Source organism: Hakea prostrata, chromosome 8, assembly GCF_041222555.1.
Source record: "Hakea prostrata isolate BN-2017 chromosome 8, UWA_Hpros_2, whole genome shotgun sequence".
Taxonomy (NCBI): domain Eukaryota; kingdom Viridiplantae; phylum Streptophyta; class Magnoliopsida; order Proteales; family Proteaceae; genus Hakea; species Hakea prostrata.
In genome coordinates, this window is record NC_142607.1 from 51,977,907 (window position 1) to 51,993,995 (window position 16,089).

At 38.3% G+C, this 16,089-nt stretch overlaps 2 protein-coding genes across 2 annotated transcripts; both read left to right on the top strand.

Moving 5' to 3' along the window:
* The first annotated feature begins 1,792 nt into the window (after window positions 1-1,792).
* LOC149008520 (pentatricopeptide repeat-containing protein GUN1, chloroplastic-like) lies at window positions 1,793-6,719 on the top strand. Its single transcript, XM_089164675.1, has 4 exons — window positions 1,793-3,914; window positions 4,843-5,059; window positions 5,778-5,962; window positions 6,222-6,719. The coding sequence occupies exons 1-4, from the start codon at window positions 2,023-2,025 to the stop codon at window positions 6,472-6,474; spliced, it is 2,547 nt and encodes an 848-aa protein (XP_089020801.1). The 5' UTR covers window positions 1,793-2,022; the 3' UTR covers window positions 6,475-6,719.
* Window positions 6,720-7,416: 697 nt separating this feature from the next.
* On the top strand, window positions 7,417-15,150 carry LOC149008521 (ATP-citrate synthase beta chain protein 2). The gene is made up of 17 exons (XM_089164676.1): window positions 7,417-7,671; window positions 8,695-8,819; window positions 8,938-9,040; window positions 9,653-9,718; window positions 9,807-9,930; window positions 10,305-10,439; window positions 10,864-10,924; window positions 11,226-11,302; window positions 12,007-12,162; window positions 12,244-12,372; window positions 12,500-12,632; window positions 12,725-12,852; window positions 13,023-13,128; window positions 13,228-13,304; window positions 13,415-13,485; window positions 14,267-14,551; window positions 14,712-15,150. Exons 2-17 carry the CDS (start codon window positions 8,720-8,722, stop codon window positions 14,785-14,787), a joined length of 1,827 nt encoding a protein of 608 aa, XP_089020802.1. The 5' UTR covers window positions 7,417-7,671; window positions 8,695-8,719; the 3' UTR covers window positions 14,788-15,150.
* Window positions 15,151-16,089: the final 939 nt, after the last annotated feature.

Below are 16,089 nucleotides of genomic sequence, written 5' to 3' on the forward strand. Positions count from 1 at the left end.
GAGCAAAACTAGTGTAGATGACTACCAAATCCTGATCCTCAAACCAGATTTGGAAGACCAATTGATGTTTATTCCAAACTCTTCTACTTTTCCCTCCTAAGCTAATGTGGATACCCAAGCAACATGTATATTTTTGTTACGTGGGACTTAGACTTAACTAGGAACCCTTTTCACCTTCTTGTTTCTCCTTATTCCCTTTTTGGGTTCTTTCTATATGGGCTATATATATTCATTCACCAAAACTAAATGGAAACTCATCCAAAAATGCATGTAATAGGAGTGCGGTGAAGTAGATTTTGAGATATTTGTGTGGCACCTCTACTATGTTATCTTTTATGAGTCTTCAATATTCTTAGCTGGGTATTTTGATGTTGATTGGGCTGGATGTCCTGATGATCGTCGTTCTCAAGAAAGTGAGTTTTAGAACTAGGTGCAAAGACACAATTCAATTTATCCCAAGCTTCAGCAAAGGACTTTACAACAACAATATGGAGCAAAACACGTTAAAAAACAAAGGCAACAAGTCAACTGAGGATCGACTGATCTTGTCAATCCCAAGCAATAGAGGGCAAAGGAGAAATTGTTGTAGACAAATCATCATAAGCTGCTGGGCGTGGATTTGAACCATCAAGAAACCCTAGTATATTGTAACCGTGCAATAAAGGCACAAATTGAGCTCTCCACAACAATAAATTTGAGGAACTTAACTTGATCAGAAAAGCCACATCGACATTGATTGAAATCAAAGAAGAAATCGGTGCCGGGGCGAAAGCCATTAGAGAGAACCATAATTGAAATTGGGCAAGAGCCCCAAGCCTGATACCATGTAATAAAGTATGATTTGTATTTTTTTTGCGATCAAGTAGTAAGATTCGTATTATTTAGGTAAAAGAGATACAAGGTACTTATAGGAAAATACAAGTGAGAGAATACTCCTATCTATGTTGTTGGTGTATCCTCAACGAAGTATGGGAACTTAAACTAAGAAAGGAGAATCTAACCAAACATATTTTAGGGAATTATTGTCATGATCTCACAAATTTGGATTTTCTATCCACACGATATATATATTTTTTTTAACTTTTAGTAGTTGGATCTTGACATATGTTCAATCTCAATATTATCTTTTTATTTGAAAGTTAATTTAGCTAGAATAAAACTTAAAGCAAATTTACTTAGAGGCTGTATGGTAACATGAATCCAGATATCTGAAATCTCTAGATTCATGAATGTGAGATTTATACTCAGTTTGATTATGAAAATCTTCATATTCATGAAATCTAGAGATTCATCTTTTTACACAAAAAAACATGAATCTATTGAATTATAGGTATAGAGTGAAATCAAGAAATTTCATCTCTATTATAAAAATGTTAAACATTTGTGTATTTACAAAAATCATAGATGAATCCATAAATTTTATTACATATATACAGTTAACAAAATAATTAATTTTATAAATTATAATTCCATAGATTTGAAATCTTTCGGCTCATGTAACCAAAAAAGTCCTTAAAAAAATGATTTTACTTTGAGATGAATATAACTTGAGAATCTAACAATGTATGTTGGAGAAATTCCTCTTATGTGGGTAGACGCCGTCTATATAAGTAAAACTTAATCCACATTTCGTCTCCGATTTCGAGGAGACTTCTTCTATAGTCAATCAGTCAATTAGTCATACAGAAAGTCACAAAGATTTTTTTTTTTTTTTTTTGTGGCTAAAGACAAAGATTTTTTTCTTTTTGGTAGAAAAAAGTCACAAAGAACCAGTGAACTGTGGATGCAATTTTTTCTGTTACCAAAAAGGGTAAACCTAATGGATTCTCACTTTCATCCAAAACGAAAAAAAGAGCTACGGATATAATTCAATCCATGTTCAGCACAAGTAGAAATAATTGATGGGAAAAAAGCCCATTGTTCTTGTCTCTGTCGCAAGATTCTGAGCTGAACTGGAAAGACTTCATTGACGATTTTGACTGTTCTTGTTTGGTCTCTTTCAGTTCTCTGTGAAAATCTCTAATGGCTTCTTCCACTCCTCCTCCCTGCACTATCACTTCAACTAAACCCTACCAAAACCAACCAGTCATCCAAAACCATCATCGCCATCATCACCATCAAACCCATCGCGGTTACTCCCATAAGGTCTATGTCGCAACTTCTTCTCCCTCACTTCGAAATACAGCAAAACCAGGTTTCCCATCTCCTTCCACATCTGAGCTCAGTTGCGATTTCAGTGGCCGACGCTCTACTCGTTTTGTTTCCAAGATGCACTTGGGTCGCCCCAAGACTGCCATGAGTAGCCGGCACACCTCTGTTGCTGAGGAAGTTCTGCAACAAGTTATCCGCTTTGTCAGAGACGACGCCGCCCTGGAATCTGTTCTCCTGAGTTTTGAATCCAAGTTGTCTGGTTCTGAAGATTACTCCTTTTTGCTTCGGGAGCTAGGCAATCGTGGGGAGTGCTCCATGGCGATTCGGTGCTTCGAGTTTGCGATCCAGAGAGAACGGAGAAGGAACGAGCAGGGTAAACTGGCCACTGCCATGATTGGTACTCTTGGTAGGTTGGGGCGTGTTGATCTTGCCAAGAGTGTGTTCGATACTGCTAACGTTCAGGGCTATGGTAATACTGTTTATGCATTTTCGGCTTTGATTAGTGCATATGGTCGGAGTGGGTTATGCGAGGAAGCCATTAAAGTTTTCGAATCAATGAAGCAATCTGGTCTGAAGCCTAACTTGGTAACCTACAATGCTCTGATTGATGCTTACGCGAAAGGAGGTGTTGTTTTCTATCAGGCAATGAGATTATTTGATGAGATGGTGGCCAACGGGGTTCAACCTGATCGGATCACCTTTAATTCTCTTCTTTCTGTTTGTAGTCGTGGTGGGTTGTGGCAGGTGGCAATGAACATGTTCGATGACATGGCTTTTAGAGGCATTGATCGAGATATTTTCACTTATAATACGCTTTTGGATGCTGTTTGTAAGGGTGGACAGATGGATTTGGCTTACGAGATAATGTCTGAGATATACAAGAGCAATGTATTGCCTAATGTGGTGACTTACAGCACTCTGATTGATGGATATGCCAAGGTTGGGCGATTAGATGAAGCTCTCAGTCTGTTTAAAGAGATGAAGCTCCTTGGCATTGGTCTGGATCGAGTTTCATATAACACTCTGCTTTCCATTTATGCAAAACTTGGTAGGTTTGAGGAAGCTTTGGCTGTTTGCAAGGAGATGCAAATGTCAGGGATTAAGAAAGATGCTGTTACTTACAATGCACTTCTGGTCGGATATGGGAAGCAAGGGAATTATGAAGAACTTCAGAAATTGTTTGAAGAGATGAAAGTAGAAGGCATTTCTCCGAATGTCTTGACCTACTCTACATTGATCGATGCATACTCCAAAGGTGGTATGTATAAGGAGGCAATGAAAATTTTCAAAGAGTTTAAGCAAGCAGGTTTGAAGGCAGATGTTGTTTTGTACAGTGCATTGGTTGATGCCTTGTGTAAAAATGGATTGGTGAAATCGGCCATGTGCCTGCTTGAGGAGATGATGAGAGAAGGGATTCGGCCTAATGTTGTTACTTACAATTCAATAATTGATGCCTTTGGTAGGTCAGCAAATTCAAAGTTTGAGGAGGGTGAAACTGAGGAAATGAATGGATCAAAGCCTAAACAATTAGATAATGCAGGTATTGAGGGCGGTTCTGAAATCATGGGGGAACATATAGAGGGGAATAACAAGTTTCTAAAGATTCTTGGGAAGCTAACAGATGAAAAGGGGTATCATTCAAAGGAAGATTTGAATGGGAAGTCTGAGGAAACCTTATGCATTTTGGGGATATTACATAAGATGCATGAATTGGAAATAAAACCAAATGTTGTCACCTTCTCTGCCATCTTAAGTTCTTGCAGGTAAATTTTTCTTTGCAAACTCTTGCATCTTATATTACATGGTAATTCTTAAAGCATTTGTGTCACGCCAATGTCATATTTGCATTGCATGGTTCTGTCAATTTGATGAACTCCACCTCCACCCCCCCCCCCCCCAAAAAAAAAAAAAAAAAAAATCTGGATGTAATATAACTACATTGTATGCTTCCATACTCAAAAATGGTCTATTATGTATGCATTTGGCAGTTCTGTTACTCCAGCCATACATTTGCATTGTATGGTACTCTCACTTTTTTCTGTTTTATCATGTCAAACAAGTTGTGTAAAATTACAATATTTATCCTTGAATGAATAAAGCTAGTTACTATTCTAGAATTAAAGCAGTAATGGGTTTTTACTTAGACTTTGCTCTCCCCGCTCACTATAGGACTCCCCTTGTGGGGCCTGGGGAAGACTTTCTAGAGCCTTCCCCTGCTAGCAGGGGGGGGGGCCGGCCCCCGGGGCCCCCCGGGGCAAAAGGGGGGGCCCCCCCGGGGGGGGGGGGCGCCCCCCCCCCCCTACAATTCATCTGTGATATTTCAATTCATAGTTTGTGAGGTGGCATTTGTACCCTTAAAAGCAGTAAAGTCTAGTCTGAGTAATCAGGTGAATGTGATTTATTATGGTGTTATGTCAAGGTTTTATTTCCTAGCAATTCTTTCTACTTCACTTAAGATTGCAACTGGCCTTCTGCCTATCCATTGTTCTGTTTAGCATATTAGTTTCCCCATGAGTTCTGGTTGGATGGCCTACTTCAACATCTGATTTTTGCATTCCATACTGCTTTGTTTACTGTGCTTCATCACACATGTTGATTTTGTTTTCCGTAGATCCCCAAGTCATGGAAATCACCTGTCTTATCCTGCACCTATGTTATTTCTGCTTTCATATATAATTTTCTCTATGCCAGCCGTTGCCATTCTTTTGAAGATGCTTCAACTCTGTTAGAGGAACTCCGGTTGTTTGATAATCAAGTATATGGTGTTGCACATCGACTTCTTATGGGCTGTCGGGAGGAAGTCTGGGTTCAAGCTCAATCTCTCTTTGATGAAGTGAAGCGCATGGACTCCTCTACAGCAACTGCCTTCTATAATGCTCTAGCTGACATGCTTTGGCACTTTGGCCAGGTACTCTATTTTGTGCCCAGTACAATGTTGGGTTATGCGCTTTTATTTTGTTTTTTGTGATTATTGGAAAAGCCCTAGCTCTCTGCTCCCCACCCTCCCTTTTCCTCCTTGCTCTTGATAAATTTGAACTTGTTACCTCTGTGAATAAGAGTACCATGCAGATATCTTTCCTTTTAATCTAGAGTCTTGAACTCAAATTTGAGGGAGAAAAAATTGCATTCTGTATAAATTTTAATTTAGCTAGGAAATACAGTTCAAGTGAAAAATAAACAGTACAGAAATAAGCTAAAAAATGGAAAAAAAGAAATAAAAGAAGCATATGTAAAAATAATTAATCGTTTAGCTAAAGCATATTTTCTGTAGTCAGTGTTAGGAATGGGACTTACATGGGTGTCATGGCAAAACGATGAGGATGTTAGCATTTAATTAAACTACAGTGCTCTGACATTATTATGAGTTTACCATAGTCCATTATTTTGGCTCCTAGTCTCTTGGTACTCTTTGAGTTTTAGCTACTTATTTTCCCTTGAAAAAAATCATGCCATTGGTTGTGAATTGTTGTCATCTATTACTCCACACTCAAATAATGATGAAAGAAGGAATAAGAAACAAATCCTGGGATCTATTCCGGCTTCTCTTCCATTGACATTTTCATAAGCCTTGCATGTAAAGCACTGCTCCGTAGCAGATCTTATCATCCTCTTTAATTATCTTGTAGAAACAAGGGGCCCAGTCGGTTGTGCTTGAAGGGAGACGACGCCATGTATGGGAGAACATGTGGTTAGACTCATGCTTGGATTTGCATCTGATGTCTTCTGGTGCTGCTCAAGCAATTCTTCATGCCTGGCTGCTCAATATACGATCTATTGTTTTTGAAGGTCATGAGTTGCCAAAGCTAGTAAGGTATGCATTGATTTTTCTTGATAATTTACCGGGGTAATCCAAGAGTTCAGAATCTTCAGATCCCCTCCACCCAGGCACCTTCACAGTTGAGGCCACGGGCAGGCCATGTGTGGCGGTGGGGGAAATGGGAGGACGGGCAGTTGGGTGGAGAGGATCTGGACTCATAATCCAAGGCTGTGGTGCTCCTATTAATACATATATATGCCACTGGTGGTCTATCTTCCATGCATAGAGATTTAAGGATGTTGTTTCTGTGCAGCATTTTGACAGGGTGGGGCAAACACAGCAAAGTTGCTGGTGAAGGCACTCTCAGAGTGGTTATTGGGGGACTCCTGAGAGGAATTGGTGCTCCTTTCCATGTAGCCAAGTGCAATATTGGGCGGTTTGTATCAACAGGGCCTGTGGTAGCTGCATGGTTAAGGCAATCCCAGACTCTCAAGGTTCTAATTCTTCATGATGACAGAAAGATGGAAAGTGGTCGACTCTCTAACCTGCAAATACTTCCTCTGTAATCATTTCAAGGTTTTGCAGGTTCCCCATGTTTCATTTGTAATTTATAATCACGATTGTAAAGGAAATTCCTTTCATTAATCTGCCTTCACCGTTAAGAATCAGAGAGAGAGAGAGAGAGTGTGTGTGTGAGGTGGTCATTTAAAAATGTTTTTAGCAATCAAACCTACGTGCGAATTCCGCATCTAATTTCTGAATGAGTCTAACTTAAGGATGGAATGGATTAGGGTTAGTCTACAAAAGTGGACCAGAACAATTCAAAGTAAAAGACCCTTGTGTATGAATTTAAATTGAAATATAATAAATAAATTAACAAATCATGTGTTATGAGATTCAATTTTTCACTGTTTGTACTTTGAATTTCCTTATTTATTTTATGTCTATGAGGTCAAACTTTCAAAGCCATTGTTAACTTGGCTGGCTGATCTACCAAACCTGTTGGATCGGTGCTAGAAATTGACTGAATTGGTAATTGGATAAGATCCCAGTGACTACAATTAATGGCAGTCACTCACCAATGGTGCAAAGCTTGAATGGATGGATACCAGAACCAGAGTGGTTGATTGGTTGGAGCTTTCAGATCTGTTGGAGAAAAAAGAAAAAATTGAATTTAGCTGGACTAGTTCACTGATTTATTGCATTTTTAGTTATTACAGATAAAGTTGTCATTTTTGAGTTGAAATCGGAAATCGAAATTTCACCAAAATAAATCAAAAATCGAAGCAAGCCCTTCAAAGATTCTCCAAAATCAATACAATTTTGGGTTGACTGCTTGGACTTGATCCAATGAACTTTGTCAGAAGGAACGTTTCTTCGATTATATCAATCAAGGAAAAAAAAAAAAGAAAAAAATTATTTCTTGAACATTAATTTTCAAAGATCCAAAAACCAGACGGTGAAGGGTAGGCGCCCACCAGCTTTGGCTTTGGATTTACGTCAACCTAACCATAGTCACTACTACCAAAGCTTCTCTCTCTCTGTGTTTGTTTCTCGATCTCATCGTAACTACCCTTTGCCACGTGACCAGCTTTTCTTCTCTTTCTCTCTTCTGTCTCTGAGGGGTAGCTGAGAAATTTCATTTCTCTTGTTGTTGGTTCACGTTTTCTGTCGTCGTTGATTTGTCTATTTAAGTCCTCTCCCATTCTTCCGAGATTCTGCATTTTTCTCCGGACAGTCGAGTCGGGCAATTAAGGTTTTAGGTAAGTTCCGTTATTTTTTGGCGACTCTCGTTTACATCTTTCTTGAATTTGAGTTTCTATCAAGGTTTTCGGTCCTAGATCTGGTTGCTTCTCATAAATTGTTCGGAATTTGTTACTGTTGGAGCTTGATTTGTAGATGGGAAAGGATTTGAATTGTTCTGCCTCAAACATGCTCGATTGTTGCGCGTATCTGGTTTTTGTTCTGAAATTGGTCTTTTAAGTGACAAATTTTGTTGCTTTGTTGCATATTTTCATGAATTCGAGTGGAGTTTATAGATTACGTTGGTTATTATATGTGGAACATGTCCATTTGAGTTGATCTGCTGGTGCAGTATGATATATTATAACTTTTAAAGCTGTATAAACTGCAAGGAAGAGGAGGAACTTAGTTTTGTAGTCTCTGGCTGGATCCTCTTCTAATGGGATGTATATGCTTCTCTTTCCTGCGATTTATACTTGGGAGAATGACAGGAAATTGGTGTTCTTTTGTTAAGGAATGTTGAAGCTGTTCGAACTTTTCGGTCATGAATTTTGTTACTTGAGTTGGGTTAACAGGAATCTCTTCTTTCCACATGAGAATTTCTACGGAGAAGCCTTGATCTCATTCTCTAAACCACTTCCTCTGCACATGGCAATTGTCTGATGTACTAAGTTTTGAGTACAATTTCCCATTTCAAATTTTCATAGCTTCTGTATATATAATCAATGACTGCCTAAACTCAGATGCAGAAGTTCTCTTGTTATTTGTTAAAGATCACCCCTGATCCGTTTGAAGGATCCCTTCCTCTGAAACCTTTTAGTGAAAAATGCTATGATGGTGCTTAGGCTAGTTCCCATTTTGTGGAAGCTCCTTCAATGTTACTTTGCCAACTTTCTTTTGTCTTTTGGTCCCCTTTTTATATAAATTCTTTTTTGTCTTTGGACCCTTTTAGTATAATTTTTTTTTTCTCATGTATTTGCATCATCTGTATAGTTTTGACTGCTGCTTTTCAACATCTAAAACGAATATACATTCATCAACAGGTGTCTTTAAGTGCCTTTGCCCATCATGGCTACGGGTCAACTATTTTCCCGGACTACACAAGCATTGTTCTACAACTACAAGCAACTTCCCATCCAGCGGATGCTTGATTTTGACTTTCTTTGTGGTGTGTATTACTCTTCTTATTGGTCAGGGAGATAATGTAGTTGTTTCATCTTGATAAGTAACGACTAACTTTGGTGGACTGTATTCATGTTAATCAAACTTTTTGTCTCCTAATCCAGGACGGGAAACACCTTCTGTTGCTGGCATTATTAACCCCGGTTCTGAGGGGTTTCAGAAACTCTTTTTTGGTCAAGAGGAAATCGCCATACCCGTACATTCAACGTGCGTTCTCTCTCTTTGTTCTGATCCTCTTGCTTCATACTTGAACTTGTGAAGATTTTCTAGATGTTGTAGCCATTGTTCACATAAAGGACGCTTTACTACTGGGTCTGTTCCCTGCGATTAAATAGAAAAATGCTTCTGTTTTGAAATGAGAATGGGAGGAACTTAGAACCCAAAAAGAGTATTTATGTTCCTTGTGGAGTTTCAGATGTAGGCGTGATGGATCTTTTGCTCCATGAGTTTGTATCTAGCATCTTATTGCTGTGATTAAATAGCAAAATGTTACCCTTTTTGAAATGATAATATAAGAGGAGCTTAGAAGCCTTGAAAGAGTATTTATGTTCCTCTTGGAGTTTCAGATGTAAGGGTGATGGATTTTTGACTCTATTATATTGTATCTAGGACTTTACCTACACTTTTATCCACATTATTCTATACTCTATCACCACGTTTGGAAGACCTAATCAGCATGTTCGTGGTGATAGTCATGACATCAATTAGAGGTCAAGCTGTTATTTCATTGAGAGCCCAATTATCGTATCTGAGCTATTTTTTATTTTATTTTTAAGCTCATCTTTTTTCAGATTTTTATTTTTTTGGTATCTTATGTAGTGTTGAAGCTGCTTGTGCTGCACATCCAACTGCTGATGTATTTATCAACTTTGCCTCTTTTAGAAGGTCAGTCTTATTCTTATGCTTATATGCTTTTGGTTAATTCACCATGTCTACTGCATAGTCATCTGATTTTTCTCTGTCATGGTTGCAGTGCTGCTGCTTCCTCTATGACTGCTCTAAAACAGCCAACCATCAGAGTAATCGCTATAATAGCTGAAGGTGTTCCAGAGGCAGATACCAAGCAGTTGATTGCATATGCAAGGGCAAATAATAAGGTTCGTTTAGTTGTTTTGTGAGTCAGGTTGGATTGATTGTCCTATATTGCTCAGGATTTTGGTTTCTCTTATCCTGAACTAAAATCTTTCTTCAAAAAAAAAAAAAAAAAAAAAAGGAGGGAGGCAGACAGTGAGGTGAGGGGTGGGGATCAAGTAGGGTCAATTTATACCTACTTAACCGGTAGTTGCATTACATAAACAAGCAAGGAAAGATCCCATACTTAATGCATCTTTGGAGCATACAGCAAGTTGGCAGTGTTTTTTTTTTCTTCTTTTCCCGTGTGTGTGTGTGTGTGTAACTAATCTATCCTTGTAGTTTATCATTGTTATTTTTTCTCCTTGTGCATATTGTTTTAATGATGATGCATGAGCAGGTTGTTATTGGTCCAGCCACTGTCGGAGGCATTCAAGCTGGGGCCTTCAAGATTGGTGATACTGCGGGAACTATTGACAACATCCTTCAGTGCAAACTTTACCGCCCTGGATCTGTTGGATTTGTGTCAAAGTCGGTACGTAGTTCTGATGATGATTTCCCTGTTCGGGTTCTTGCCAATGTGGGCACTCAATACACCGAAACACACACAAGCTGGTATTTGGAAATATCACAGAAAATACTTCCTCTAAGAAACTATTCACATAGAAGTTTTTAATTTACAGTGAATTCAGAACTCCATTTTTTACCGTCTTTTAAGGAAGAATGGGCTTTTTTCTGTTGTTCGGACTCATAACCGCCATGTACACAACTAGGAAATAAGAGGCACCATCTCATATTCCACGTTCTGGAATGCTCTGTGTCTTTTAGGCATGAGGGATATGCTTACTAGTGTATGATTTCTGATTTCTGCACTTACATACTCAAGACTACCTTATTATGATTGTATTTTAGCAGTTCTGAGAATTCCATATCCTAATGTGGATCTTTTGTGATTTCAGGGTGGCATGTCTAATGAAATGTACAACACAATTGCACGTGTGACAGATGGAATATATGAAGGTAAATTTGTTTTCTTGTCTTTGTGTATTTTACACTGCTGGTTTCCATTTAGTATGCTGAATTGCTGGTTTAACGTTGGTACAAGGGGGTGAGCCTTGGGGCAATGGTTAAAGTTGCACCATTGCAACTTGTTGATTGTGGGTTCAAAATTTGGAAATATCCTCTCCTACAAAGCAGGGAGAAAGGATGCATAATGTAATGTTGCCCTTCCCTGACCCTGCAGTAGCTGGATCCTTGCACACTGGGATGCACCCCCCCCCCCTTTCTTTTACAACTGTTCTGAACTTAGAATCTTCTGCAGGTATTGCAATTGGAGGAGATGTTTTCCCAGGCTCAACCCTCTCTGATCATGTTCTACGGTTTAACAACATTCCACAGGTAATTTGTTGTGGACAAAAAACAAAATTAAGTCTTCTTTGGAGTAGGTTTGAGTGAGTAGTCTGCCACTTGTCCAGTTTCTCTTGCTGCAGGCATGATACAACATACAAGCTTATCAACATTTTTTGATGAAACCTAATTCCCAACTGTTACTGCATGTCATAACATTCTTATCCAACTTTATAATTTGGTAGGAACAGCCTTCTTCCAAGGTTTTATACAAAATCATACCCTTTATGCTGAGGAAGTAAAGATGAAATCTAAGCTTTCAGCTCTGATGTCCTAACCATAATTTTTTTTTCAGTCTATACAATTTTAATGATTAAAAAGAAAAAAAAGACTCTAGACCAAAATAAAGTCTCCACAGATGCAATATCTGTAGGAGTCTTATGAGGAAGCAGGGATTGCCACAAGATTTTACTGCTGAACACCTAGATTCTTCTATCATGGTTTGTTAAATAAAAACCTCTTATTTAGCCAATGAAGGGTTGCTCGATTGGTAAAACCAACACCTCTTAGTGAAGAGGTTGTGGGTTCAACCCTTGCTGCTGGCATTTAATATCCCCATCCCCTATATACATGAAAAAATGCCCTTGCATAAAAAAAAAACTCTTATTTAAAATGTCTACATAGTCTTCTATGGAGGGCTTTAGTTTTCTTTCTGTCCTTTCACTTCTGTGAACTGATTGTTAAATCACACTCAGGTCAAAATGATTGTTGTACTTGGAGAACTTGGTGGGCGAGATGAGTATTCCCTGGTTGAAGCCTTAAAACAAGGGAAGGTCAACAAACCAGTGGTTGCCTGGGTTAGTGGAACCTGTGCACGGCTCTTCAAGTCAGAAGTGCAATTTGGACATGCTGTAAGTCATCTCATACATTGGCTTTGGTTGGTTTATTTTGAGTCAGTGCCTGCCTTATTGTAAGTGACCTTCTCTGAATAGGGTGCCAAGAGTGGAGGTGAGATGGAGTCCGCGCAAGCAAAAAATCAGGCACTAAAGGAAGCAGGAGCTGTTGTGCCCACTTCATATGAAGCATTTGAGGCTGCAATTAAAGAAACATTTGAGAAACTTGTGAGCATTTACCGTACTTGATTATTTAGTTTCATAGCAATAGTTCTTTCTTTCAGTTATTTATTTTTTAATCCCACATTGCTTGGCAAATATATTCCCTAAACTCATTTTCTATTATTTGTCTTAGGCTGAAGCAGGGAAGATTGCACCAGTGAAAGAATTTAAACCCCCTCAGATTCCTGAAGATCTCAACACAGCAATTAAAAGTGGAAAAGTTCGAGCACCTACTCATATTATATCTACCATCTCCGATGATAGAGGTTTGATGTGGACCTCTCTATTTAATTATTGAGCATTTAATGGCACAAGCAAGAGCCTGCTCCACTAAAGTTTTTGTTTGTGATGCCTGCAGGTGAGGAGCCATGTTATGCTGGTGTCCCAATGTCCTCAATTGTTGAACAAGGTTACGGTGTGGGTGATGTCATCTCTCTTTTGTGGTTCAAACGCAGTCTTCCTCGTTACTGCACACAATTTATTGAGGTAGGACTTGTCGTTTATTTGGAGCCCCATATGTATATTCTCTTTTCCTTCTCCAATTTGTTTGCAGGAAAATATTTACTGTTTGGCTTCTTGTTCTTTTGTTTAGTTGTTTTTCATGGATCAAAGATTGTGTGGAAAAATGTTTTCACTATAGTGTATGCTCCTTGCAGATATGTATCATGTTATGTGCAGATCATGGTCCTTGTGTCTCTGGTGCTCATAACACAATTGTTACAGCAAGGGCCGGAAAGGATCTAGTTTCCAGTCTTGTTTCTGGTAAATATAGCTATTACTTTCATTGGGACTTCTCTATATGCTTATTCTCCTTTAGATTCTATTGTTTTATGATTTGAACTCAATGTGTCTCTGAAACAGGGTTGCTGACAATTGGTCCTCGATTTGGTGGTGCCATTGATGATGCTGCTCGTTACTTCAAGGATGCTTATGATAGGGTGAGTTGAGATGCTTTTCTGGGTTGATAAATGAGGATGCTTGCTGTTTGCCACCATAAATGGTAATGGAATTACTAATGAGGTTTACCCGTCTTGCTGTTTCTTCTCAGGGTCTTTCACCTTTTGAGTTTGTTGAAGGAATGAAAAAGAAGGGTATTCGTGTACCAGGAATTGGACACAGGTACAAAGCTTCTCTTGTTTTCTGTTTTAATTGAGTTGCTTTGCAGGGTTTTTGCACCAATTATGTCAAAAGGTTTTTCTTTTTGGGTGAATAATCAAAGAAGAGGGTGGCTCCCAAGCTAAGTATGCATAGGAAAGTGTAACAAAGGAACTATCTATACCCCAGGTAATAACAATATGTCTGCTCCTTGGGGTACAAGAGGCTTAAGAGGCACAAGAGAGAGTTTAGAGTTAATATCGTTAGAGATGGCCTTCAAAATCTGGTCTATGGATCTAGATTTGGTAGTCAATCTGCAAAAAAGTTGCGCTGCATCCTTATTTGCAAGATGCAAAAAAAGTTCCCTAGTAGTATAAGCTATTGAGATCCCCCAAAAGTAGAATCAAACCAGCACCAGCCAATGGAAAATGGATGTGGGCGTCAGGTTATGGGCCAAATGAAAGTAAGGGCAAGTAGCTAGATGCATCTGGAGGGAGGGTAGGTGAAGAAGAGGTGAGGGATGGTTTCACCATCAGTGCAAAAGATGTAGGACAGGTTGGTTTGGATGGTGCGGTGGATGAGGAGGGATTGGGTGGGAGGACATTAGGAGAAAGTTATCCAGACTGTGATGGCTTGATGGGTATGTGGCCCTTAAACCAAGTGAAAAGTTCTATTTGGGTGTTTGCAATATTAACAGCAATTTCTACTCCTGTTAAAGCTTACAATTTTCTTTTATTATTTGTTGCTTTGAATTTTTAACCTCTTCCATTTTTTGACCTTAGAATTGTCTTTTATGTGTGAATAGGATCAAGAGGGGAGACAACAGAGATCAGAGAGTACTACTATTGCAGAAATTTGCGAGCACACATTTTCCTTCTGTAAAGTACATGGAATATGCCGTTTCAGTAGAAACCTACACCCTGTCAAAGTCAAATAACCTTGTCCTCAATGTCGATGGTGCGATTGGATCTCTTTTCTTGGATCTTCTTGCTGGCAGCGGGATGTTCACCAAGCAAGAGATTGATGAAATCATTGAAATTGGATATCTGAATGGACTTTTTGTGTTGGCACGCTCTATTGGTCTCATTGGGTGAGTCAAAAGATACTCTGGGATCATCTGATTTTTCAGTTTACTGATTGGTATTGTTGTTTCAAGAGTTACCCACAAGGGTTTCAGTCATAGCACTTGCCAAACAACAGCTAGATCAATATTCTAATTTTCTATTGACTCCAATTTTCATGTATTGCAGGCATACATTTGACCAGAAGAGATTGAAACAGCCTCTCTACCGTCACCCATGGGAGGATGTTCTCTACACGAAGTGATCAGTTTTCCGATAGCATGGCTATGACCTTAGGCTTGCACCGAAATATTCTTTTCAAGTTCTTGTCTGGTACGATTGGAGGCTTTGGACTCGGTGTGAACACCATTTATTAGGTCCATAAAGTCTTCATTTTGTTGATGTCTTTCCTAAAAAAAATTAGTGGTTTTTGATTCATGGAGGAGTTTATATAGCTTAGGGTAAGGGAGTCTTGAGACAAGAAATCTTAAGGCTCAACCTGTTGTGTAATGAAAATTTGTCTTCACTCTTTTTTGGGCAAAATTATATGTGACATTTTCTCTTTTAAAGCTTGAGAAAGTTAACGGCAGCACCAACACCAACCATTCTGTGCAAGGACAACCCTTTTTGCTATTCTGACCTCAACTGCTATACACAATGGTTACAATTGAGCTTTATTATTAAGCCAATTGGTTACGAAAAATAAGTTATTTTTCTTCTCAAATCAGCTATAAAATTTGAAAGGATAAATCATTAGTAACCTACAACAACTTCAAAACGTTCCTCTTGCGGGGCTAAGGCTCTCAACTTATAAGCATAAATAGATAGAATTTTATCTCTTAATTTTTCTGAATTTTCCAAAATGTAGTCTCCCATCTCTTGCTCCTAATCTTTCTCTCTTTCATACCGCAGGGGGAAAAAAAAAATCTCTGATTTTTTTAACGAATTAAACACTACAAAAAACACAAAAATCATTAAAAAAAAAAAAAAAAAACTCTATACTTCTCACATTTGTTGATGGGTGGTGATTCCATGATCATATTCCCCTTTTGGTCTTCTCTTCTTTATTTTTAGGTTGTTCATTGTTATTTTGTACCTTGATTCAAATCTTCTGTAATTTCTTTTCCTACAATTCCCTTTTTCTAGAATTGTGCCATGCGACATTAAGTAATCCAACACTTACCCAATTCAAACTTAAATTTGAATTTTATTTAAACTCTAGTTTGAATTGGGTGAGCGTTGAATTACTTATTATCAGTTATTCTCATATTTTTCCCACCTTCATAATTTTGTGTTTCATTCTATGTTTAAGTTCTAGTAAATTTTCTACTTAAAGCCATCATCTATCTCTTAATTTTTAGGAGTTCAATTTGGTATGTTACAATCTTATGTTCTGGTTCCTATTTTCTAAATCTAATTTCATTTTTCTATTTTCTAAAGCTACATTTACTCCCTTTTGTTAGCCTTTTAAGTCCAATACATGCTCCTTCAATCTTTGTGCCCTTTTTTGAACATCTTGGTGTTCAAGAATCATTTATGTTCAGTAATTCTAGTATTACAATCATAT